The sequence below is a fragment of the Ruditapes philippinarum genome, unplaced genomic scaffold (genome assembly GCF_026571515.1).
Source record: "Ruditapes philippinarum isolate M1 unplaced genomic scaffold, ASM2657151v2 ctg5452_1_1_1_1, whole genome shotgun sequence".
Classification (NCBI taxonomy): Eukaryota; Metazoa; Mollusca; class Bivalvia; order Venerida; family Veneridae; genus Ruditapes; species Ruditapes philippinarum.
In genome coordinates, this window is record NW_026858915.1 from 27,844 (window position 1) to 55,719 (window position 27,876).

At 31.8% G+C, this 27,876-nt stretch overlaps 1 protein-coding gene across 1 annotated transcript; it reads right to left on the reverse strand.

The window, feature by feature from the left end:
* Positions 1-27,876, reverse strand: LOC132754673 (receptor-type tyrosine-protein phosphatase H-like). Its single transcript, XM_060745332.1, has 15 exons — positions 27,745-27,876; positions 20,756-20,871; positions 18,499-18,664; positions 17,981-18,093; positions 13,041-13,179; positions 12,543-12,679; positions 12,094-12,247; positions 11,609-11,721; positions 9,282-9,423; positions 8,379-8,491; positions 5,982-6,120; positions 5,344-5,376; positions 2,111-2,145; positions 1,404-1,435; positions 1-1,106 (listed from the first exon to the last, which is right to left on the reverse strand). Coding segments are annotated over exons 3-15 (1,239 nt in total). The 5' UTR covers positions 18,587-18,664; positions 20,756-20,871; positions 27,745-27,876; the 3' UTR covers positions 1-1,105.

Sequence of the window (27,876 nt, forward strand, 5' to 3'; positions counted from 1 at the left end):
AAGACTTATTCTTTATTATTTAAAAGACTATATCATACGTTATACAATTTGAATAAAGTAAAGCACACAATTTATCAAATTATGGTTTCTAAAGCAACATGATAAACGTAAATTCAAAAGAAAAGTGATTCTTTATGAGGTTGTTTCTAATGATAACTTCTCACTTCACAGTAATTAGATAAAAAATACATAAGAAAATTTATAAAGAAATGTAAAAGTCCAAAACAATTATTTTTATAAAACTGATTCAATCACAATAACCGCAATTACATATTGATAATGAATTTCTTCTTACTTGAACCAGTTCATTTTGATAATATTTTTTTTTCAATTTAACTTCTTTATCTATCTTTTGTTTTACAAATAATTTGTTGTGTCGTGCGAAATCGATCAAATAATAGGTAATTTGAATTGTACGTAATTCTGTACTGAAGTATCAAGTCATTTACTATTCTGATGTATAATTATTGGAACCCGTTAATTTTCATTATTATGATAAAACTGTCTACACCTAGACATTTTAAAGCATTTATATGTAACAGTCGTTTCATGAAAAATGCAATTTCTTTATATTTCTAAAATATCTTAAAATGAATGATCAATTTAATTAAATTTTTCAATTTACTCAATGACATGTAAACATATCTCTGTCACTTGACAAAATATATCACTGTCAAATAACGTTAAAGTAACAAACAAATAATTGCAAAAATATTATGTCTGAAATCTCGATATAAATTTTTCTGAGTAAAACAGAACATAACCATATTTCTCATAAAATTATAAAATTAAAATAGGTAAACCGCATTTAGTAAAATATTGAAAAAAGCCGTACAATGTGATTTAAATCAAGTAATAAATGAATGAACCAATACAAAAAATAACAAAATAATATATTAACTTTTAAATAAATGTGTAAATGATTTCAAACAATTTCGTTCAGCAGGTTAAAGCGCACGATCTACATCAGATGTCGCTTGTCAATATGAACTGTTACAAACACAAAGTTTTGTTAAAAACACTGGTCGATTCGTTTTCCAAGGTTTTGCTTGCTTAAACCGCCTCGACGAAATTTTTGCGATTGTGTTTACCTAAATGGTTTTGGTCTAGAAGAAAAAGACAGGATGATGCATTTATAAAATACACGTCAAATGAAAATCTTAAAGTAAAATTTAATTTTCTTAAACGTTCGAATAAGAGACGATGGACAGGCGATACCAAACGTTCACATGATAAAATGAGCTAAATATCAAAGGAAACGTTTGCCACCTTGTTTTAAATGAAAACCTTTATGTTTCTACAGAAAGTCTTTTTATCTTATATTTATTAAGATATTTATGGGAAGAAGGAAAACTAAAATATAACGTTTATTGAAATTACAAAGTCTAAAGAACTGTACATACCAAACTCTTTTCTGAGAAACGAGGTTTACATTCTGAAATAGATATTATTGTAACATATAAACTATTCAAGTGCAATTTAAAGCATAAATTGTGTATAAATACCCGTTTTATGAGAATAAGTTAAATTATTAAGATGACACACACCTTTGCAGATGAATTCTTCTTATGCAGAATGACTGTCAATTATGATTAAAAGTACTTTCAAACTTTATGTCATGTCTTATAAAACATGATGTGTTTTTGACAGTTAACAGAAAAGAAATGAAATAGTCAAATTGAATATCAAACCTGAAACTTCAATGATAGTACTAAAAAGGAACATTTGACATTTACTAAATAACTATTTCTTTGACATTTAATTGTATTAGGTCACATGAATAAAAGTGTTGGAAAATAATTTCAACCTTAACATCACGGTGGTTCCTATCAAACCTTGAACGAAAAACCGAAAAATGGAGAAAACAATTATCAAATGACACTCGATTTTACATTCATCGATATTTATATAAAAAATGCTAATATTCATTTAATACGAAATGTCATCATATTCTTATGCTACATGTATTACAGGTTAATAGTATTTAGGTTTGTACCCTTAAATAACACTTTGAGGGTATGATTGTGGAACATTTAAATAAAGAGATTTTTTTCTTTCTTATAAAACCGATGTGAAATTTTCCCTTCGAGCATAGAATAAATTTACTAACATGTAATGGGATCTCGGGTAAGACCGTCTGTTGACCTGGAATAAAAATGTTCATATATTAAGCCTTTTATGAATAGAATTGATTCAAGATAAATAGATGATATAGAGGGCATAATATTTTTTCTATAGATACAGGTTTTATTTCCTTCGAGTGGTATGGAAATAAATATTTGAAATAGAATACTATAAATACTATAAATAATAAATCTGCACATTTTCTGCCTTCAAATAATAATATTAAACGAATGATAACAAAATTTGAATCGCTGAATCACCGATTTATACAAATCAGTAGGCGCGGCCATTATTGTGTATTGACCCTATAAAAAAGGTGCGCGTGGTGTCATTACCCCACATCTTTAGATTTATGACAAATCTAGTAAAATCGTAGCGAAATATAAATACATTATAAACTATTGACCAGACAAATTGATTTTAACAGGATGTGTAGGGAAGAACACTTTTGGTTCAAAATGCGTAACAATATCAAAAAATAAATAAATAAATAAATAAATAAATAAATAAATAAATAAATAAATAAACAAACAAATAAATAAATAAATAAATAAAAAAATCAATAAAAAAATCAATAAATCAACGGTCTACCGGTCGCACCACTTCAGATCAGTGATGCCTATTACTCCAAACAATGCTACTTCATTAAAGTCTCATCTTAATGTAATTAAACAATATTTCACAGATATAATAAATAAAATTATTAATATTAAACAAAGTTTCACATCAAATTATGCAATAAACAAACGCACCAACGAATAATTGGCTGTTAATTATTGAACGACGATAATTATCATTATTATAAAAATCCTTCTTAAACGTGTTCTTTATAACTGTAATGATTTTTTTTGCATTTTGATTCTGACTTTCAAATTAAAGGTGTGAATATAGATAATAATTGATGTTCACATTTCAAAAATATAAGCAACTCTTTTGAAAAGTAAATTGTCTGTCGATCAGAGGTAAAAGTATGTTGTTGCGTGGTATTTATTTACATCGTAATCGATGGACTTTATAATAGTGTTTCTTAAAACTGTTTCATATTGTTTAGTTCATTGTAGTTGATGACACAGCATGACAAAAGTATAATGTAACTTAAATCAAATTTTTAACAAGTGGTTATTTTATGATACAGTTCTTAACAAAGAAGATGACAAATAATTAAAAAATAATGGCTAGCTTAAAATTAATTGGCTGCTTAAAAATCTAATTTGCATAATTTATTCACACAATTGCTCGTTCTTACTACTTTTGTCTTATAATGTGCATTATCAAATGTCCCTGTCACACTGTATACTGACGATTTTTATTGCCTCTGTGTAGAAAGCATACATATCATGAAATAAAGCCATGCAAAATGTTTCCCTGATTGGTTAAACACCCTGTCAAATACTCTGATGACGAAATAGACATCTTCTTTTACACTTCACCAGTGAACTTGAGTGACCTTAGGGGAAATCAAGTTGCACACCTGTCAAATTATACTGTAAATTACAGCATTTCTTAAAATAGCAACACATTTTCTTTCAGTTACCAATATTAAGTAGATTCATGTTTTTTGTGTTATTGGATCAAGAAAATGCGTATCTGTGTTGGAAAGGGATTAGGTACATGTAAGTAGATAACGTGGTAAAAGCTTTAGGGAAACGGATAAACTCGAAAATATGCGTTATTACAGGGAAATTGATAACCTGTTGCTGTTGGTACCAGTTTTGACTGGATAACTAAATAACCCAACGGACAGTTTTGTTTTCATACGATATTAGTCTGGCTCCCGGTTTTCCTGCGCAAGCGCCGATGGCGCAAAATCACGTCCTCGGCAGATCTCTGCATAAGATATATATTATGTGATTTAGTGGAAAATGATACATGACCGGCGATGTACCCGATTCACACATACAAAGCTCAACATTAGCAAAGGGGCTTCCCTGATGCAATAAATTACAATAGCAAATTTACAAGAATGACTATCAGTTAGATAGAAGTAACAAAACTCACACAAATATAGTACTTGGCTTTAAGAGATGATTTTGGGTAAGAAAGAACAATAAAAATGATTGGGTGTACATGTTCTCAAGCGTGAATAGTATTTAACGTTGTTAACTGATTTTTATATAATTTACGTAACAATTACTTAGAAAACATGTACTTTTGCCAAATATAACAGAAACAAACAGAATGCAAATAGATTTTGAGAAAATGAAATACAGAAGGAAACAAAGAATTCGAAGAAGAACAAAAGAAAGAATCTTGTCTTTAATAAATCTAATGAATTAAATGGTTTATCTTTGAAAATTAAGCAGTCATTGCTTAAATCATATGGTCAGGGATCATCAGCAAGCTTGATCATCGGGCAAATGTTAATTAATGTCGAGGCGTATTCAATTAATTAATTAAAGCATTTCAGTTCAATACGATGTTTTCATGAACTTGATTGATTATAACATATAAAGAAAAAAATTCTGGAAACAAAGTGATCCCTCGGAAGCATTAAAAACTTGAATTGAAGACAATGATAATTAAAGTTAACGTACATGTAACAACCATCCATTATCAGAGAAAACATTCAGTTTGACAAAGTCCGAAACATGCAATAATTTAAATATCGGTATCTACATAATTATACCTATAAATTATACTATAGTCATTGCATTTTTGTAAAATCATTTTAATACATGCATGTATGTGATTATAATGTACGTAATAAGACTAACAAGAAAAGCATTGATGCAAAGCATCAAAGGGCGTCCAAGCAAGAAATGCAGAAAGTGAAGATGAACTAGTAGACATATGATGACAAGATATTCTTATAAACTTTTCAATGGTTAATTGGTTTTTACCAGAATGAACGATCATGACTGACTATAAGGCTCGAGAAGTTGCTGTCGCCCTTTCATAAAATCTGATTTCATTCCATTAGGGCGCCGCGCTTCGGCGCGGACGCCAATAAGTTCTTCATCAAGATGTATTTCTGTCGTACAGATTTGATTTTCAAATAGGTATCACTGCTCTCACTACATGAATTTTGACATGTGTACACCAATTATGTTTGTATTGAGAAAACATTGTTTTGTTATAAAGGTAAATAAAAATGTAATCGCAAAATAAATCAGCAATTAAGCATATGTCTTATTCAAAATAATACGTTTGAGGCTATTGTACTTTCCAGCCAAATAATAAAAAAAAACTAGTTATTAAAATGAAACTGATATTACTTACCGGTTATGTTTGAATGTGAAGCTATCGGTGGCGCTGGAATAAATATATTTACTTTAATAAAATGAATTTGTGAAATAAAATAAAACAAAACATAAGAACGTTTAAAAATGCTTAAAACAGTATTCATCCATTCAATTTGATGTTGAATGCAAAATACTGTTCAATTGAAATTCAAAAGATGAATACAATTGATCGCTTTTGTTGTTAGTCCATAAAACTGCGGTATTAGAAAAAAAACTGTACAAAATTCCTTAACCAGCAACCCGATCCCCTACAAAAAAAAAACTGCAGAAAATCCGAAAGTTTTTTTAAAGAAGGTGTGGTTATGTATTTCAAAAGGTTATAATTGTGACTGAGGACAATTGTCTGAGAAAAGACATCGAATCTATCTAAAACACTAAAATCTGCCCCACTCTCTTTACCAATTAAAAGTTACCAGTCGTTTCAAAGGGTATTTCAAAAATAAAATTAGTAAATATGATCATTGATAATTCATACAAAAATTATATCAACTTTAAACAATAAGGGCAAAATTTAATGTTACCATGACTTTTACCTGTACATTAACCATATAACTTCGATCCGCACAATGTCACTATAACTATCAATTATCACAAGTATATAGCAAGATGACTTACAAGGCTGTGTTCTAATATTCTGTTTTAATGGAAGACTCTTTTTCCCATTTATGACTGTAAATATCTCTATGTCATATTGTTGACGAGAATTGAGGTTTTCTACCTTGCATGATGTATTGGAGGTTGTTTTAACTTGTACCTAAAAATCAATATATTTTATTCTCAATACTTATGTTGTTTGCATTGTGCAGGGTGTGGATATGTCATTGTTACACGACTCTATAAAATGAAAAAAATCTTTTCTTTTTCAGAATACCACAGTCAGTGATTGTGTCCGGGAAAATGAATGAAAAAAATATTTTTTTCTAACTTGTAATGAAATAATCGTCCATTAATGATGCCACTTGTTATAAAACATGAGGTCATGTGTAGGTAATAAGATGATATTTTATTATTACTATTAAAGCGTTACATATTTCTCTGTAGACTGGATAAATCTAATAAGAATTGAACTTTTAAATTACTTAAATATACCACTCAACCTTTGCTAAGCACCATAAGTATTTTTTGAATTATCACAAGTATAAAACAGATTTTTTTCGAATTTTTCAAAATTCTGATTCAGCAATGTTTTGAGATAGTCCCCTGACATAAGACCGTGTTGACTTAGCCATTACAACTCGTTAAGGAAGCATGAACAGTATGCGCCCTTATATTTTTGACGGGGTGTACAATCACATGTTTTTGTTATACGGCGACATTACCGGCTGATTGTCATTCAGTGGCTTACATTTCTTACATCTGTCACTTCGATATGGCGAATGCTGACATAAGGCGGCATTTGAGAGAAGCATATTTATGGAGGGCTGTAGGGATCGCGCAGCATGGGGCCACCTTCCGCCAGGTTGTTTCGGCGCTTGCTGTACACCACACCGTCATCATCACCAGAGCCTGAGGGAGATAACATATTACACCCGCCAGGAGGCATTCTGAAGGGCGGCAAAATGTCAAATTACTAGGATCGATTTTTGGTCGTTAAGGCACGCCGTGCAAGGTTTTCGACAGCAACTTCTCTCCGAAATGACATTGGTTATTCTGCAGGGATCCGTGTTTCCACGCAAGCGGCACGTGGAAGGCTGCATGAAGGTAATGTGCGGTCAAGAACACCTTGCATACGTATCCCCAAGAACGCGTCGACATCGCCAGGCACATTAGGAATGGACCATGGAGCATACACGGTGGACCTTGCAACACTGCAGACACGTTCTGTACACTGATCAGTCCAGGTTCTGCCTAGACTTCCTGGTAAGCGTACTAGAGTCTGGAGAAGACAAGGTGAACGGTTTCAGGCTGCAAATTTTGCGAAGCATGGCCGCTACGGAGGTGGGTCATTCATAGTGTGGGTATGCATCAGCTTGGATGAACAACCGACCTGGTTGTGCTTAATAGATGCACATTGATAGGCCAGCGATACATAGAAGACATCTTAGACAGACAACCAGATTAGGTTGTATGCTAGAGCAGTCAGCGATCAGTTCATTCTAATGGACGATAACGCTCGCCCACATAAGGCTAGGTGGTCCAGGACTACCTAGAGAGGGAGTCTATGGACTGGCCAGCTCGTTCATATGATGTAAACTCAAGAGAACACTTGTGGAATAAGCTGCAGGCTAGAATTTCTGCTCGTCAGCTGCAACCAAGAACCATCCAGGATCTTGAAGCCATGTTGTTCCAAGAATGGGCAGCAATACCCGTTAGAACGATCAGAAACCTTATAGGGAGTATCAGAAGGTGCTGCCTAACTGTCATTGATAATCACGGTTACGCACACGGTATTAAGTCTAAAACTCTAAACATAAAATCCAATTTAACAAACTTAAAAGACGCGCTGCTTGTTTTTAAATCTTCGAAGAGGGGTCATCCTCTTTTTTAGTACACAATCAGTGTAAAACTCATTTAGATGGTTACATTAGCCCTTCAGCTGAATTGATAAAACAGTAAATCGGCATTTAATACCTTTCGCACGGCGTAAATAAAATTATCCCAAAAAATTCACACTTAAACATACGGTGCTTGGCAAAAGTTCTATTTTTTTTTCTTGAACCGGTAATTCGTAAATTTAATAAAACATAATTATCATGTGTTTATATATATATATTAATGAAACAGATTTTTATACTTTTCTTGGTTTGAATATTATCACGAAAAAATTCTCTTGATGTTATCACTTAAACCGATAACTCAATATCAGTTTTAATTCTACAGTGTTGAATCATTAAAATGTTAAACTAATATAATTAATGTTAATGTAAATCACGCCTAATTTACATAGTGCACATTCCTAATTATATAAGTACGATATTTACAAATTATACGCATCATCTTCCTAAAAATGCGAAATGATCATTATCTATTGATTACGGTACACGAATTTTGATCATAAGTTTGAAAATTTACCTGATTGCAAGTGACTTCGTATTCTAATTTTTGGTTGCTGGCATCCTCAGGTTTCTCCCATTTTAACTCAATTTGTGTTGACGTTGCAGTAAATGTCAAGTTAGTTGGTTTATCTGGTTTAAACGAAATAATAATAATAATACTTGATAATAAACACTGTTTTACTATCTTTCATTAAAATGTTTTTGTTATCATCTGTGTAGGAAAATGATATCGTCTGTAAGACTAAATGGACCAGTTATAAAGGGGTTGATGGTTCGATCCACCGCCGAGGCGAAATTTTACTGTGATTTTTGATCTTGAACACTGAGACTCAATGGCCACTTGTCTCTCCTCTGATTTAGAAAAAAATGTGGGATTAGAATTCCGACAGATATTGATAATTACTGTTAAGTTATCAAGGAAAGCGAAGTAGGTGGACTGGATGTCTATATTCATATAAAATCTGTATCAGTGATTGATTATCCCGCAAGTTCCAATTTAGCGATATGTGCATCACCATTTTATCAAAATTTGTTACGGTAGACAAAATAAGTGACAAGGGAAAAGAAATTGTTACAATGTAAGAAAAAACATTTGAGAATAAGAAAATGAATATTATTCTCTTAAATGGATGTTATTGTTAACACATTCAGTTACGTAAAACAAGATGGCGGAATGAATCAACTAAGATGCCCACTAAAATATGTGAGCCGTAAAATTAATCATTTGTCCTGTAAAGGAATTCTTCTGATTCGCTGAAGTCTTAGGGTGTATCAAAGACTTTAACTGTCCATTTTATGTTGCATTTAAAATAGGACTTTCCCGGCTCATTACAATATCTTTTAGGCTCACTGTTACTGTTAAATCCATAGAATAAATAGGCATTATAATAATTCTCACTTATCAATTAAGAATGCTTACGAGGCGATGTAGTAATTTTCTCTACCAACGGTTGACTCTTCATCAGATTGATTAAGGTATAAATTTTTATTTCATATGTTTTACCGGGAACGAGACCGGTTTTCATGCATGCTGTCGTAGAGGAGGGTTCCCCAACGTCATCCTGAATGCACAAAAATATGTTATATTCTAAACGTTAAATATTGTTTTTATTCTAAAAATCATTGTAGACGATCATGATTAAGATAAATTAATGACACTTATTATGATTTTTGGTTGGGCTTAATGTCGCGATACAACACTTTTAAAGTCATACGGCGACTTTACAGCATTACTTGTGGAGGAAGACCTCGCGAACGGGCACCTAAGTAGAAATCCTCGATGTTCCGTAAGTTAGCTGCATATCTTGCTCATATTAAAAAAAACAATTCCCTAGCATGAATGCGTCAAATAATAATGAAAAAGAGAGGAATGTGCTCTACCATCGTTATTTTTAAGTGAACGATAATCAACAGTATAAACCAGTATAAACAAGTTTTCTAAAGGTTTAACATCATGTAAAATGGTGTTTATAACAATTATGATAATTTAAATCGGTAAAACATATTGTTTACAGTGTTATTTTTATACTATCGTCGGTATAAAATCATCTGTGTATTCATCGTTCAATAAAGATGTATTAAAATTTTTAATTGATAGTTGTGTCGCGTAAAAGACGAACGTTAACAGTGATGCTCTAGTCTATTTTATAATTTTTGCCTATTTTTTTTAGTTATGTTCAAAAAGCTTCCAGGTTTCTCTTAAGATACATTCCATTTAAATGATTACAACAGATAATGTATATTATATAATTTTTTATATCAATAATTGCATCAGTTATTTCTTACTAGTCTTTCGACCAATTGTTTCCCTTTTACTCAAAGTTGGACATGAGTAATGTTATAATAATGTCTGCACTATCGTATCACGAGACCTGGTAAACGATCCATCTATGTGCATGGAAAAGAACGTGTATGTTTGATTAATGGCGGCGAAATCTACACTAATTATTTTATTCAAGTAGAGACAATTTTAAAAGGAGGATTGATTTCGTTTTTATTGCAAAAAATAAGGCACTTGATAATATTTTGATTTTGACCATTTTCTTATTCAAGGCGACAATAATTAAGTAGGATATAGAGAAATCTTAATACCGTCGTAGGTATTGAAAATTTCTGTCATTCTTGAGTTCTTAAATAAATGTTACAATTGTAGTTTTAATGTTTGTTTACACTCGCTTAGCCTGGGTTCCAGTCTGTCGATTTTTTCATGTGCTTATGTTCGGCAAATCGACATGATATTATCAAAATACAATCGAGTATGAAATAACGCGTATGTTAGGACAGCATATGTAAAGAAATATCAACGCCTGAATTCCAGGCTAACACTCGCCATGAATAAAACATTTGTTTTAACCAAAAGTAGGATTCAAATGAAATATATACAAGTAAGTTACCCCCTCCTTCGTCAGCCACTACAAGTAAGTCAATCAAGTACGTCCATGCCTCAAGTAAACCGGAATCCTCACAGAACCGGAAATTTTGTTCGGTCCCTGCCATATCCGGTTTAGTGAGTTTTTATTGTATTTTAAAAGGAAATCAACAAATAGATGAATGATCTTGCCAAGCAGAGATAAGTGTAACCATATTGTTGCGACAATGCCCTTAACACTTATTAAGGTAACTAATACAATTGACTTCCTAATGTATAATATTTTCTGGATCGGGATTGTCATCGCATCAAAAAATTAGAAATCATATGTCACTTTCTAGCTTTGCCGGTGGTGGAAGACATCAGGTGCCCCAATATACATCATTTCAGGTACGAGCGGTTACCGAAGTAGAACCACAGACGTTTGTTTTATAAAATTACTTATTTGACCCTAAAGTGTGCTACAAATGTGTCTTACTTCAAACTTTCAACAAATAAACAACTATTTGCACATCAAATCCTTATTAGTTACAATAAAAGCATGGTAAAGTCCATTCAATGTACATCAAAACACATTTTTATCTGAGTTTACTTAAAAAGGGGGGAAAAAGAAAAGAATCCGTAGTAACTTCCATTCTTTTAGCAGAATTATAAAATCAGGATCAACAAAATAAACTAAATCCTTTTTTTCTGAGCATTTACAAGGGTATTCAATGTAAGAGATCAGAACTAATTTTTTCGAAAAATATTAATTTACAGAACATGCTTTCATGATTAAGATAGTTACGTTTTGTATTAAAAGCATTTCCAATAAATTTCTAAGTCGCTTATCAAAACAAAGAAAAGACATTAATGTGAAGATCAATTCGATGATTTACCCCATCGCAAGTGACTAGGTATTGCAATTGTTGGCTGCCGGTATAATCCGGTCTCGTCCATTCAACATCAATCTCTGTTGACTTTTCAGTATATTTCAAATTAGTCGGTTTATCTGTTGGTGAATCAAGATTGATCAGTGACATTACAAAAAGCAAGTTTAAGCACGATAAAAGTATGACTTCTGAACTTTCTGATGTTCATTAACTGTTAAGCTATCTTTTTAAAGAAAATAAAGAATATTGAATTAAAAAAATACCATATTAACAAGAACACATAAATATTTGTTTTCCATCTTTTCTTAAGCACGTCATGCTACTTTTATGTTATACGTATCTTTAATATTTATCCATTGAATATGTAAGCCATAGATTAATAAATTAATATAAATCATGTAAGTACAAAACAAATGTAAAGGAGAAACACTGTGTTAGCGTAAAGAAAGGGTTGACAATATACAAGTAAATTATAAACTAAGATGACGTACATGGCTTCAGTTTAATTTTGACAGGTGGTTCAACATTAACCGACATGTAAATAACGTATACATAAACAGTATATGTACGATCGAGATATAGGCCCGGTATAGTATATCTTGAATCTGTGATCGCCACCTTTCCTCTATGAACCTGTGTTTCCTTCTGGAATATTATATCAAATAGACGTCAATATTTGTCTTCTTTGTTTTTACATTTGCAATATCAATTTTTATAAAAGGATAAAGGAAAGAGAACGAGCGGTGATACAGCAATTCAGTTAGCCATTTAAACAATAAAATCTGTATTTCTGACATTGACAAATTACATTTCTTTTTTATGTTTTTGTTTAATATGCAAGTGCTATCATATAAATCCTCAGAAAATCAAACATTTAAAGATAGAGGCCATGCATGAACATTTGTACTTATGATAAGTTTGTTTTACAAAAGATACCCACCCAGCGACAAATTACACCGACTTTGTCTGATCCGCTGATAAAGTCGGGTGAATCATGGTATTTAACTGTCCATGTAATTTTGCTGTTAATTGTAGCATTATCCGGCACATAACAAACATCTTTTAGGCACAGTTTTACTTTTAAAATACATAAAATGTATAAACATTTTTTTTTTATATTTGAAATGAATCTGTAAATCGATTAACTTTCTTAATTTTTACAGTTATATAAAATAAAGTTCAATGTACATAATATTCGGTGAAAACGAAAACATTTAAACTATTTATCAACTGGAGTCTCAATTTGCTTTTGAAAGCTCGGCCAGTCTATCGTCATAAGTTTCAATAATCAACGAAAATTAATATTTTAACATAGTTCTTTTTTTTGTGAAATTAGTAAGTAATTTATATAATACTTTAGAGTTAAAATATCTCCTAAAGGTTGTTCCTTTTAATTTTAATATAATCATGCACATACTAAAACGAAATGATTTCTTACTTGGCGCTGCTGTAATTTCCTCTGCTAATAGAAGGCAGCTTTTTCCATTGTATATGGTAAATACTTCAATTTCATACGTTTCAGTTGGAATAAGATTCACTAACGTATGTTTGATTTCGTCGGTTTCCTTTTGCTGAATCTGAAAACCAACGTTATGAAGCTCAATGTTTTCATATTTTAGCGTTATCCTTGATTAGATTGTTTTATATTTCAATGAGTAGATAATATCAAAAAATGTGTCAAAAGGACATAAATGCTCTTTTAGTAAGCATTTTTCTACTTGATTTATTTCTTTAAACATAACAGATTCGAAAAAGGATTTCTCCCTACTTTAAATTGTGACATTGCGCTATGACCTAATTGCCTTTAATCAATAAGGGTCAGATACTGGCCACGGCATGTGTCCGTACTACACTTTACACATTGTTTACACTGTACACTGTTTGCCTTATTCCCTTTTTACTTTTCTTTAATGATCGGACTTAAAAACTATATGCTTCATGCTTCTCAAGCTTTTCATCGAAAAATAATTTTATTAACAGCCAGTGGGACCTTGACCGATAATGTAAAGAACTAAAGGAACTATTCTGCCAATTGGCAAGATGTCTTCCGAATAATATAAGCTCATATCTTCTCATGAATTCTACCGATTTTTTTTGCATAACGAGTGTTTCTAGTACGATGCAATGACATTATTGGGTTCCACGAGCCATGACAAATAAAATTTTTGGGGTGGGTATTTGTTGTGATGCGTGGAAACAAAATGTTACAACAAAACATTCTCTTGAAATACGATTAGAGCTATACCCACTGCGGTATACCGTACCCCGGATATTGCTCGATATTATGAGGACTTTCATCCCATTCGCGACTTTGAACGGGGAACGAAGGTAAGTTCAGCGACGATATTTTCCAAACTAATGGCTATTTCATTTATCTCAACGGGTTTTATATATCTAGAGGTATTTCTGTAGCTCTAAAAGACGCAAAAGTATTACAGGTATTTGTAAAATTGATTAAACTACCCCTAAACGATCCGCTGCTCACTAGAAAATACTGACCGCGATACTGTAGAATCGTTAGAAATTATTATATTACCAATATAAAAAAAAATTGAATCGAGCAATTTTTTTATTCTCAATCCAAGTATGCCTTGTCCAAATTTCAGGCAAAAAGTGTGAAAGTACAAAAAGATTCAGGCCAAAAAAGATACAAGAAAGTGTACTGAGTATTGATTTTAAGTGTACAGAGTATTGCAAAATAGCTCAACTTTAGTGTACAGAGTATTGCAAAACAATATGAGCACATTAGTATGGAAAATCGATATTTTTGTCTAATTTTCACGTCTAATTATCGATTTAATTTCATTTTTCTGATATTGTACTGTTTATATGATATTTATTCAAATATTTCAGATTCAACAATGCATTTTCGGTGTTATTACTGTTCTTTTCCTACTGGCAAATACAGAGATTTAATTTCCCATTTGATTGAAAATCACACTATGGATGAAATAAAGTGTGTGCAGGGTCGGCAGCAGGGTAGAACCATCAAAATTGACGATAAAAAAACTTTAAATTCATGTCCCAAGAAACTTTGATCAAGAAGACCCATCTCTGAAAAGGACAAGAATAAAAAAACATATTTATATGACATTAATAATAGGATTTTACAGGGCAAGTAACTGTTGGCCTCAAGAAACATATCGACGCACTTAATAAAATATTGGCCCTAGGGCTTATGCCGTCCAAGCATGCCGGTATCGTCTTAACCTTGTACTGCATGAGCATAATGCAAAAAATGGCTGTTTTCATTGAATTATAATTAAGCCTCTTGTTCAAACTGCTATGAAACTATAAAAAATGCTTCAATACTGATCAAACTGGGCACAAATGTTAGCTAGACCATAGCCTGTGGAATAGCATGCTCAATTTTAAATTTTCAGTTACCATGGCAACCGGGGGGGGGGGCGTCTCAAAATTGCCAGAAATCCTATTTTGCTTTGTTTTTTCCCATCAAAACTGATTTCAAGTTGCACCAACTTCACAATTGATTGAGATAAAGTCTAAGGTTTTCGGCGTTGATTACACGGTACCTTTAAATCGACCTGAGGCCATTTAGCCCCCCACAAGTCCCAAGTCTTCTCGACGATTAGAGGGCTGCTGTCCCACTTCAAACCCCCAAACAGAAGGGGGCACATCCCCCCTGTGTAACCCCCTTGATGTACCTCTTTAATGGGGGTGGCGCCGAAAAAGTAATCACTCTTTTGAACAACATTTTTCAAACGAAAAAAACAGTGTTTGGGGCCTAAATAGCGCATGTTTTACAGTTTTTGAGGACTCAAAAGGGGTGGGGTGTAAAGCCTTCAAAACACGCCTTTATGAGGTGAAAGGTTATTAGGAACAAAATCTTTTTATTGCATCTGCTGCCCTTTATCTTAATCTTATTAAAATCCATTATTCGGTTTTTTTTTAGCTGTACCCGCTCGGCAGTCATACGGTAACTCATTGCTAAGGCGTAACAAAATTTCACGTGCAGACGGTCTGTCGTTGCTAGAGTGCAGGTGCAAAATGCCCGAAAGTTACCTTTATATGGATTTTTGGCATAGTAGGAAGTCGGTTGATATTAGATATTGGCACACTTGCTCAATACCGTCTAATATTAACAATCTTGAGGCAGTATTAATGCACTTTGTATGCATTTTTTTACTATGCAATAATTATTAACAAATTCTGGAAAGGTTGATCCTTCGATAGCAACGAGAACATTTTAAACACAGAAAACTGAGATTTTTCACGAGCAGGAATGAAAATCTGGACTATTCCCAGATGTTTCCAGTAAAGTACCTCCGAATTCTGCATATTCTGCACATATAGTGTAATTAAGTATACACAGTAAGAAATATTTAAAATTAAATGTGGTAAATACTTTGTGTTAACTACTTGCATCTACTCTTTATTGATAACCAATACTCGTTACACTAAAAAGCAATACTCGTGACACCGGCGGGCAACTCCAAAGCAATACTCGGTACACTGACATGTGTATTTATTCTCAAAATGCACTGTCATCTGAGGTTCTATTGTTGATTGAACATTTACAACATAAACATTATCATCATTATCACATTTCACTCGATTCAAGTTTTTCTTTTAAGGATGTATATGCACAAAAACATCAAATTTGACTGATCCGAGCTCATTTATCACGTGAGCAAAGAGACGAATTTAACCTCCTAATTACATTTCAAAGCTATTTCTCAACATTTTTGGGGTTTCATTAACTAGAGAAATTATCGAAGTATTTGTAATTCTACAAAATTTATATCTAACCAATTCAAAATGACTAAATATCGTCACGAAACAAACCTTCTTTCCTCGTTCAAAGTCGCGAAATGGGATGAAAGTCCTCATAATATCGAGCAATATCCGGGGTACGGTATACCGCAGTGATACCAGGCTACACAATAACTAACATAATACGATCTCGTATTACGTGTGCACCGAAATCCAGAATTTCCCCTGAACTCTGTAATGACATGATACCTGGCCAACGAAATTGCCTTTTCTATTTATATCGTTTTGTAACGCAGTAGATTATCTAAAAAATAATATCGTATAAGTCATGTATTTGTCATTTTTCACGAGGTCAATTAATCGGTGCATTGTGTATCATTTGAAAACAGATGTTTTGAAGCATTGCATAGTTTAATCACAAGTTAAATATGATAATATTGCATTTCATATTGACCCATCATTGTGCTTTATTTACCGTTTAACAAAGTTATAGTTCATTTTCTTCCCAATTGGTAAAAGGTATATGACCTTTCCATAAAATAATTTAAAAACAAGTCTTGTTTACTATTTCTGTTCATCGGTCGAGAATAACACATGCAAGTCTCCATAAATTAAGAAAATTGAATCTTTTGTATCATACAATTATATATTATGATCATTGTGAAAACTATGTGTTTTGGATAAGATATTTTCCTAAATTTTGTGTAAAATAGTTGAAATTTATCCGTTTATCATTTACTTATTGGACATCATAAACTGAGGGAGCCTGATAAGTTCTGAACTTTTGGAGGGTTATTTGATACTTTCATGAGCATTAATAAAAATGCAGGATCGTGAACGTTATTGATGGTTTCATTATTCTGGACAAAATGTTATAACTTTTTTTAGTTTTTGTGTAAAATAAACTCAGAAAGTACTTACGTAAAATAAATTGTATAGTTTTGTTTAGAACTATCCTTAACATTTAATTTTATTATGGAAATAACTATCCTTTACATTTAATTTTAAAACTATCCTTAAAATTTTGTTTTGGAATGGCTAGAACAATTCTACATTTTTTTTTAGAATGGCCAATGAGATTCCGAGATTTCAGCTTTAATGTTTTTAAATGACCAATGAAAATTTCCGATTTTATTCAGTTCTTTCCTGTTAAATTAACGCGAAGTCAAACTGATTTTAGACGATCTTTGGAGGTAAAAGTAAACAAGATTATATTTGACGTTTAAAAAGGGTTTAATATAGGGTAAAATTGATACTGATGTTACATTAATTTTTAAGACGATTTGAAATTTAATGGTTAAATTAATAATAATACATAAAATATTAGTTGAACTATACTTAATTTCAGAGCGATAAAAGAGAAACTTACTGTAAAAAAGGGATATCAAAGTTTGGACTTTGTATGCGATTGAATTACAGAGATATACCCGACTTGCCAGAATAAATTAATGTTATACCTACAACTCAACGGACAGTTCAATTACTGTCTGTCTATGGATATAGTAATTTTCTTTCATTTGATGTAAATTGTAAGGGGGACTAAAACATCAATCATAGTATGCTTTGTACACACATTGTACCCATTTCGTCGAAATAAAATTGACATGAAATAGTGAGCTGCTACATGTACAACTAAAGATTTACCTTATTGCTTGTTACTTGGTACTTCAATGGCAGGTTCGAAATACAATCAGGTTTAGTCCATCGTACAAAAATACTTGTTGCATTTGCATTATATTCTTGATCATTCAGCATACCTAGTCGGAATGAAATAATAATGCAAGATTTATATAATGTTTTACTATCATTTAGGCAATATAAGTTAATATAAACAGTTATTGTTAATGATTATAGATAATTAAATAATAAATTAATAAATGATAATTAAAGTATCAATATTTTGTTTTTGGAAAATCACAGGCAAACAACTCAATGTACAATTTTCCAAAAACGAAAGATGGACGTCATACCCTATTCGAATTGATATTTTCAAAAAAAATTATAGACACAGGTAACGTATAAATAAATATCTTTGTTTTATTGATTACTTATTATTCTTCAGAAACGCGTAATAAACTGTCTCCATGTTTGTAATTATTCGTATTAGAGATAAAATATGAAATAAATATCTTAAATATGCTACGCTTACTATCATTGCGTACCTTTTTTTCGTGTAATTACATATCTTTCTGGTGCTGAACTCTTAAAACAGCAAAATGTCCTGGATAAGCTTATCTTATAAATGGTCATTGGATCGAGATTTTTCAGTGTGCAATGGTTTTCTTTTGTGGATTTTTGACAAGTTTTATCCTTCACTTGCCCTTTTATCTGCAAGATTTTAAACAGAAACAATTTAAAACATAATTGAAAAAAGTTACGGTAACACTTGAAAAAGAAATCGGATAAAAAAATAATTATTCTTATCACATAAAGCGCGGCACAGGAGTGTAATAAAGTCATTAAAATAAAAACGATATTACACTAGACGACATTACACACTATAGTGTAATAACACTTTGACGTGACGTCATTTGCGCTATATATTAACACATAATGTTAAATGCCCGCTAATGATAGCGTTACACTATAGGTGCGTCAAAACAATTGGCTCTTTTTAACAGTTTACCGTTCATATTTATATCATGCGATAAATAGAAGTATTATATTTGTGTAGATTCAATACTGAATTTATTGAATTGTTGAATAAAACAATTGAATGATTTCATTCAACTCGTTTAGTATTAAACCTATACTCATTCATATCCTCTATTTATTTGTTTTATAAAATACATGGACTTTTCTTGATTGTTTCAATAAAAGTTTTTTTAATTAAAATATACACACCAATCATACATTATTCATAAGGATCGCTATCGTATTGAAGTATATCAAGGTCATGTTTGTATGACCATACCCCGCAGAATGTGTTTACTTGTTGGACATGCTGATTGAAATTGAAATGCATATGAAAAATAAAAAAAATATCAACAAAAGCCACTTTTCTAATATTTAAGAAGAAAATTGTAGCGAAGAGTTTTCAAATAAAGATCAACGCCAAGATATACCTTTATACCTTTGCGGTGTCAAAGCATGAGGACAGAAGACAATATATTCATAAATGACAAAAGAACAGCCATTAATAGCAAAAAAAAAAAATGACAACAAAACAACCCCGACAACAACAAAAACCTTGAAAACAGAGCTAACAATGTTATAGCCACAATAATCAAAACTCTAGCTGAATTTAATTATTTGGCATTTAAGGTCAGTGTCATTTATGAGTCAAGGTCAGTATGACATTATGCTCATTGTTTAGCTGTCAAGATGACTAGAATTAGTAGATTCTTCAAAAGATTTTTAGTTTTAATGGTGATTGACCATAATTTGATAATAAAAATGTTTGAAATACAATATAAAAATATACCTCCATTTATAAAAAAGATTGACTGTCCCATTCTTAGCTTAACCGTGACATTTTGAACGGTATTTATTAAAATTTCCGTTGGTCACATGGATTATTGAAAATTCATTACATAGTAAAAATAAATTTGACAAAATGTAATGTTATTTTTAACATCATCTGTTCACCGACCATTTACACATTGATAGTCATTATGCCATTTTATTCATCTACAAGGTATTCAATGTCTTAAATATAGCTGTGTCTCAATATGAAGTATATCCACCCTTAAATAACAAATAACGAGCAAGTTAAACACATTTTAAAATAATCCAAAGGGTTGTTGTATCTATTTTGAAGACAATCAATTTAATAAATATGAACATGACTAGGACGGCAATAGGAATAGCATTGTCAAAAACAACATAATTGTAGCGAAAGCGAAATTCTTGCTTTAAATTGCTCTTCAGTTACGATTCTTAGCACTTCTTCTTTTCAAATTTACATTTTCAAGTCTATCTTTAAGGTGTTTTCGAAGAAATGCTTTCGTTTAATATATACAAAAAACGATGATTTAATGGCTTTGCATATCTCCTTGTTCCTGTTTATTTTGTTCAAAAATAAGAGAAAATATCTTGTCTAATCTTAAGCTTTTAAGGTAGACAGAAAATAATGTACATCTACATGATCAGATTGAGCAAAGGTAAATGATACACATTACACAGACTAGTAAATAGAATTGACGTTATTGCATAAGTCCTTTTTGTCATCTATAAACATTTTATTAGCTTCAAGTCAATCATATTTGGATTGATTCTCTGAACAAAAAATAAACAAGAAAAAAAAAAACACCCAACCCCCAAAAAAAACAACAAACAAACGGGGAGAAAAGTGAAGAATTCAAGAATGGTTCAAATTAGAGTTACAGGACGTACAGACGGAAAGAAGGACACAGACAGAATGAGACTTTTGTCATATCCGTACGTACCCACAATTTTGGCGGAACAGAATAAACTTACCGGGTTACGAACGATGTTATATCCAAAAATCCTTTGACAACAACAATTTAGGCTGTCAGTCCATTCTAAATATATTTTTGTGTCCCTTAGTCTAATCTTTGTTAATTTTGGTTTTACTGAAATATTGAATAAAATACTGCTTTTGATATTGTCATAGGTGCAACAAAAATACGGGCTAGTTGTTATTTACGAGTTTATTTATTTATTATCAAATAAATATGCTGTTTCACCAAAAACCCTTTTATTCTGAACAATAACCAAAAATAATGACATATAAAAATTATTTCTCAAAAAATCAAATATTGATAAAATTTGCATTTTATCAACATTTGATTTCTCAATTTAGTCTGGAGTTCCTTCTCCTTGCACTTCGTGTCATTCTGTGCTTTATTCTGACTTAGAAATGTTTTCATGCTTGACACTGTGTAATAATATTAAATGAATTTTAACCATTCATCAATTGATGTAATATATATTAAAGCTGCAAGTCTCCAGATTAGCCAAAACATTTCAAGAAAATCAATATTGAGAAAAATGCATTAAACCTCTAAAAGCATTCAAGATCCAAGTTATATCTTACATATTATGTGCGGTTTAAGACTGATTTGGCAGTATTTTATCACCATATTTCTACTGCGTTACTAACGTAGTAAGGGCTCATTTGCATATGTTGACCACTTTTGGGTAATTTACGTGGATTGTAAGTGCCTATTGCAATATGTTAATTACTTTATTTGTTCACCTCACAATATTTTACTTCCTAATACATTTCCAAAATATGAAAATTAACATGAATCTGAAGGCGTGCTACTGTTTTGTTTGATTTACACTGATATGAATTGTAATCACATAGTCATTTGGGCATATCATGTAATGTTTTATAAATCTAGCAATATAGACTGGTTTGATTTTGGGAAAATGTTCATCCTAACGGCATTTTTTAGTACAAGCAGGTAGTTGGGCTTACTTACCTATTTCGAGTACGCTGAATTCATTTTTTGCTCTACCACGGCTGTATTTTTAGTCCTTGACCTTTAAACATCAATTTCAAAATGGCCGCCATTGAATTTTTTAATTTAACTTTAATTCTCTCATGGGCGAGATATATACACATTTTTTGGCATTTTAATTTAAGGCTTTGTTAATTTTAGTCTGCTAAAGTGTTAACGAGAAGAATAGATGCAAAAACAAACAAAAAAATATTGCGGCAGCCATCTTGGATTTCAAAATGGCTGACAATTTCCTAAGTTTTATACATTGTATTATAATAAAAGTAAAGAAGCACAAGAAGGCATATTACCAGGCATGTTTTCTTTTATTAGATGTGCAGTGGTACTAAGTAAGACTTCCAAGCGCAGACTTTGAAAACATCCATTAAAATTACAAACTTTATGGTGCAAAAAGGTCACAATTTATACCCTAATACAACGTAAATGAGAGTCATAATTGCGTTCACCTTGTCATTTAGATGTAATTTATATACTTCTAAGAATACAATGCATGTTCTTTAAAAATAATTGCAATGTTTTTTAAATTCGATTTGTATCGCCCTGAGGGGGACCTGCTCAAATGTCTGTCCGTCTTTCTATCTGTCCGAGCGTCCTCTTGTGTCAGTTAGGGGTATTTGCGATCACAATTTGGCGTTAAGATTAATTCCGTATAACCTCGACCTATAGGATGAATCATTGGTTATGGGAGGCAAAAGGCTGCTTTTTGACTAAGAAACAAACATGAAGATAACAGACATCTTTACAAATCTCTCAGTAAGAGCTTGTCCCTGTCTGCCCGTTTTTAATCCCGTCCATATCTGTCATTTTTGGATAGATTTTGAAATAAATTGCAATAATGTGTGTCACATTGATACAATGTCATTAGAAAGACCCAGGTTTGAAGCTCAACTCCTAAAGTTAGACTTGAAAGTGCTTAAAAAAAGATGTGCATTTTAGTATTCTGTCATTAAGAGATGGATTTTGAAATAGTTAAGCATAAATATACGGCCTATATAGGATTAGGAATGATGTCCCTTATAGTATTACTTATTCTTCAAACAGGGATACCATGAAAATTGTTTGGTTATTTCTTATGTCAATGTCAATTGCGCAAAAACATGTACTGGGACTTGTCGTGCTTGAGAGCCAATTCAACAGTCCAAAGATCAGGGTAATGTCTATCAAGAAAGACAATTTTGTAAAAGTTCATTAGTGGGGAACCCGGTCAACAATTTTTCATGCACGACCTGATATTAAAAAAAAGTCTTAGTATTTCCAAAAGTAATATAGGAATCGCCATCCAGGCTGGCATTCGAAAACTTCTTTTTTTCATGAAATAGACTACTTTCCTGAAGAATAGAGTTAATGTTTCTTCTTGTAAGAGAAATATTCCATATTGTGTTTATCCCATAGAAGCCCCTACATACTAGTGCCGAGCTTCGTGCATGAGGATGGTATTTCATTTGCTTATATAGGTAACCCGACAAGAACATGGTGGTTGAGGCCCCTGTGTAAGGACTTTTGTCGTCTATTTTGTTATCATGTGGTATTAAATTATCTGTTTTGATTGACCTAGAGCAGGTGGTGTACGGGTAAAAATATTTAAATCTTGTTTATTGTATATGCCGCCGTCCTGGAACGACAATAACTTTGCGTAAATGTGTAATTTGAAACGGTCGTGTAATGCAAAAGCAATGTTATGTCTACAGTTAAACTTCTATATAATAAATCATGATATAAACATAACAAGATGGTTGTGTCCGATCTATAACTTTCTCATTAATTGATGCCTTTTGAAATAATTCTGCATAAATATATGGCACATATGGACAATGGGTCACATGTAAAAAACCCAGCTGATGATGTAAATCAAAGACCAAAATCATACCTTGACTTCAAACAAAATATTTCCTTAAAGTGTCTAAAAAGTCTGGTTAAGGATTTTGTCATTAATGGATGAATTAAAAATCATTTGTGATAAATATGGCTCTTCTTTGTAAGACGACATGTAGCGGACAAATGTTCACAGGTCACACTTGTATTTCAAAAGTCATGATATGAGAGTGCATTTGTGGTCATGTCCAGTCCATATATGTGTTATTCATCGAGAGTTAATGATAAATGCGTGGTACTTTGAAACAATTTGTCTGGAGTGAGAAAAGAAATATCGCATAAAGTAAGATTTCAGACATAAAAGGTAATATTTCATTTCATATAAATATTTTGAAGGTCATGTCCGGTCATGAATTCTGTCATTATGGATGGCTATAAGCTTAACTAGGCATACATTTGTGGCACATTAGGACTACTTGTAACGTTTAAACACTAGCTAGGTTGATAGCTAGATAAGTCAATTTAGAACATTGATGGTTGTGTCTATATCTTTGTCATTTATTCATGGATGCTTTTTAAAATAATAAGAAATACTGAAGATATAAATAAATGCTTCTTAATGTTTCTTTTTTTGTAAAACTTGTAAGACTACAGTAGCCATGCCTTCAATGTAAAAAATGGAAAACAAGATTAACAAGGAAAAGTGATGAACGCCACCCCAACATGACCCAGCAACAAAGGTAATGGATCCTTAACTGAGCCGAGCTTCGGAGACATTTCAAGTGACACGCCCTTGTTTATCTTTGTTTTACATTATTGTCAGGATAGTGCAAAAATAGTTGGTATACATTTTAGTGACTAAAATTACACTAAGAAAAACCAAAGTAATTTTATGGAGTGATAGCTGAAGAAATATGAGATAAAATAATTATAGTGTGGCAAATGACATCAATAATATGTTATATCATAATGGAATAAGATACTCATCAATTCCTTGAAAGATATCCAAGAACAAAATAGGTATGAAGATTTGAATATATCTTAGTCACTTGAATGATATTAAAACATGAGATAGAATAAGGCGCAGCGTCCTTGACAAAGTGACATAATTATAATGTAGACGTTGATATTAACTAAGACAATGAATACATACCAATGAATAATGACAAAACGCAAACAAAATCGTATTTTCAGTTAATTTAATAAGATTTGAAGACATAGGCTTCGACAGCATATATTTAACATGATTAACTATCAAAAAACCAAAATGCTGTATAAAATCATTCTGTGTTAATAATAAGGGGTAAACAGCAGTAAATCGTCGATATATTAATTGCAGAATTGGTATCAATTAACTGTCGAATCTTCTATGTATGTACCATCATCAAATACCCGCGGTAGACCTATGATGTTTTACTCTATAATTATTATTCATTAACCATAAGACAGTGCAAGCTCGTAGACTGTTTATATTATGGTTCATGTTTGCGAGACTTTTTTTCAAAGTGAAAGATAATAAAGATTAAAATGACTTTACCATTTATTTGAGTTTATTTCAATTAATAAATAGATTATCTGTTTTTAACCATGTCTAGGCATGTTTAAAGTTTGATTGATAAATACGAACCTTTATAAAGTAGCTATATCAATACAACAATAAAACATATCGTATAAACACATCTGCGCATGTTTCTAAATTCCAAATTTCACAATTTCCCCCTTTGATATATGAATTTTGTTTAGGCCGGTGCTAGGGTGCTTGGACGGTACCTTGCAATTTCCAGTAACGTACAGGCTCAATCAAATCGAGCCTACAACGTTTTCAAAATTTCCGTTTTGATCGTTATTTAGGGATTCTGTTGTTGTTGTTTTTTTCTATTCTAAATCGGGTCGTACAATAGATATTGTTGCAAAGACATGCGGGCTCAAAGACATAGTCGCTGACCTATGAAGATGACAGACAATTTTTAAAATATTTACATACTGACATTGACTCTTGGCATTCAAATTATAAATAATCCAGTGTCCATAAAGGTATACACAAATGCTATTCTATTAAACTAAAGAAAACTTAAACATCTAATGGTAAATTAAAATGTTCAGGTTTTATGTAAGACATTTGGGATCTCAGATACCTGATAAAGATTAATTGTCCAAAACGAATGACCTGTGATAGTTTGAAATAATGATATAAATTAAAGTGTGCAGTATACCTACACAGTGTGTACAATTCGACATGAAATGTTGCTCATATCATTATACAATTATTGATACACATTCCTACAGAAGGATCCATTTGTTTAAAAGCACTTTACTTTTATTTGTTAAAAAGGGTCTCCATTTTGAAATCAAAGATTGCCGGCATTGCAGTCAATGTGTAAAGCATGTATAATTATCAGCCAATTATTCTTAAAAGTAATTGAAACTTTATTTCATGCAGATTAACGGACATACGATACGATATGTACCAGAATGACAATTTTTTAAGTAGATGGTGAAGGACAATGGCGGCCATTTTGATTTGACCTTTAGAAGGTCAAGGACTTCAAGTACAGCCGTGGTAGAGCAAAAAATGGATTCATCGTACCCGAATTATGTAAGAACGATTGACTACCTGCTTGTACTAAAAAATGCCGTTAGACTCTTAACGGAGGCTCTTTTCTGAAAATCAAACCCGTCTAATATAAAAGGCAAACCATTTCCATTATTCCCTTTTTCGATAAATAAATATAAGTTTTATAAAACGATGACGTCAAAATATAACGTTATATTTTATTGGCTGGCGATTTTGAAGAAATCTTTAAAATATGCTATTTTTCCTACATCAATACTTGCATGTTATTTCACAAGCGATTCTTAAAACCACGGTGGCACAAAGGTGACATGTTTGTGTGTTTTTATTTATCTCGTGGCCACGACATAGTATCTCACACACATGTCACCTTTGTGCCACCGTATAAAACATATCCCGTATTGAAATGAAAAGGCGTTACACGTCATTATTTAGCACAACTTCGTTTGGGCTAACAAACAACCAAATGTTCTTGTTCAATATTGGACTAGTTCGGACTAGATAAATCGAATGTCAAGCCAAACATTTACACATACTGATACAATTACACATGACAATAATATGTTTCTTCTTTACTTGAAAATTGTCAGTGGGCCTTTAAATAGTGCTACATCCACGATGACGTCAGCGGTCCGACATAAAATGTATAGTTAGCACTATTTTGTTTTTGTCGGACAGCTTAACTTTAGCGGCGTGTAACCGCGAAGGTAAATTTACAAAACCGCGATAAATCTAAGCTGAGTGCTATTACATATTTTGTGACAAAAAAACAATATGAATAATTTACCAGTATCCAAGACAAGTTCTTAATTCTTGCAAGTGCATCCCACTCTTACAACTGTACTTTTTCAAATAAAAAGTGCAATTGACGTTGTTTTTTTTTTTTTTTTCAAATAATTTTTCTCTTAGCAAATAAGTTATTAACATGACGGATAAAAATATAATCAAATGCACTGAACTTGCTTATATTTTTTAACTTTTAATAGAAGGAACATTTGTTTCATTTATATAACCTTTTCTTTAATACGAATCTTTCTGCAACCTCCACACATACGTATGAAGCATTTTTTTCAATTACATAATTAACCTGGTAGTTGAAATATGAGTAATTTTTGCTCTGATGTATTTGCTGAGATTATCACTCAAAAAAGACTCAATTTTCATTGGCTGATAAAAATATTCCATGCTCTTTGTACCGATATAGCGTTGATTAGGAAACCAAGCGTCTGATTCAACCCGTATATTCTACCAAATCTTTAACTAATTCGCAATATAAACAAATAATACATCAGTTAGGAAGCAATAGAATAATAAACGTAAAAAGATGATCTTTTTTTGCAATTATTATTATACAAAGCTTATACAAAAATAAAAAAGTTACACTTTTAGTTAATAGGGTGATCATCGAATGGGGGTAATCTGGTTCTCTATCTACTGAGTAGAGACGAACTGGTCGCCCGAACATACCGACCGAAATCTGCCGACATTTGCAATATACCCTCATTATTGGTTAAAGAGACAACGCTTTATCCATTAACTTTATATTGTATCTAAAAAGGTTAATAGCTAAAATATATGAAATGATGAAAACTTACCGGAGCAGTGTAAAATGATTATGACCAAAAGGAAAAGGGCGAAAAGAAAACTTAAACCTCCAATAATACTACTGAGTAAAATAATACACAATGTATCGCAGGATGGCCCATCACTTTCACTCGGTTTATTCA

Coding starts and splice junctions, on each gene's coding strand:
- LOC132754673 (XM_060745332.1), bottom strand. CDS start 18,586: ATGACCATTTATAAGATAAGCTTATCCAGGACATTTTGCTGTTTTAAG. Junction 11,722..12,093: donor CAAAATTAAACTGAAGCCAT/GTACGTCATCTT, acceptor ATTCACCAACAG/ATAAACCGACTAATTTGAAA. Junction 5,377..5,981: donor GAATATTAGAACACAGCCTT/GTAAGTCATCTT, acceptor TATTTATTCCAG/CGCCACCGATAGCTTCACAT.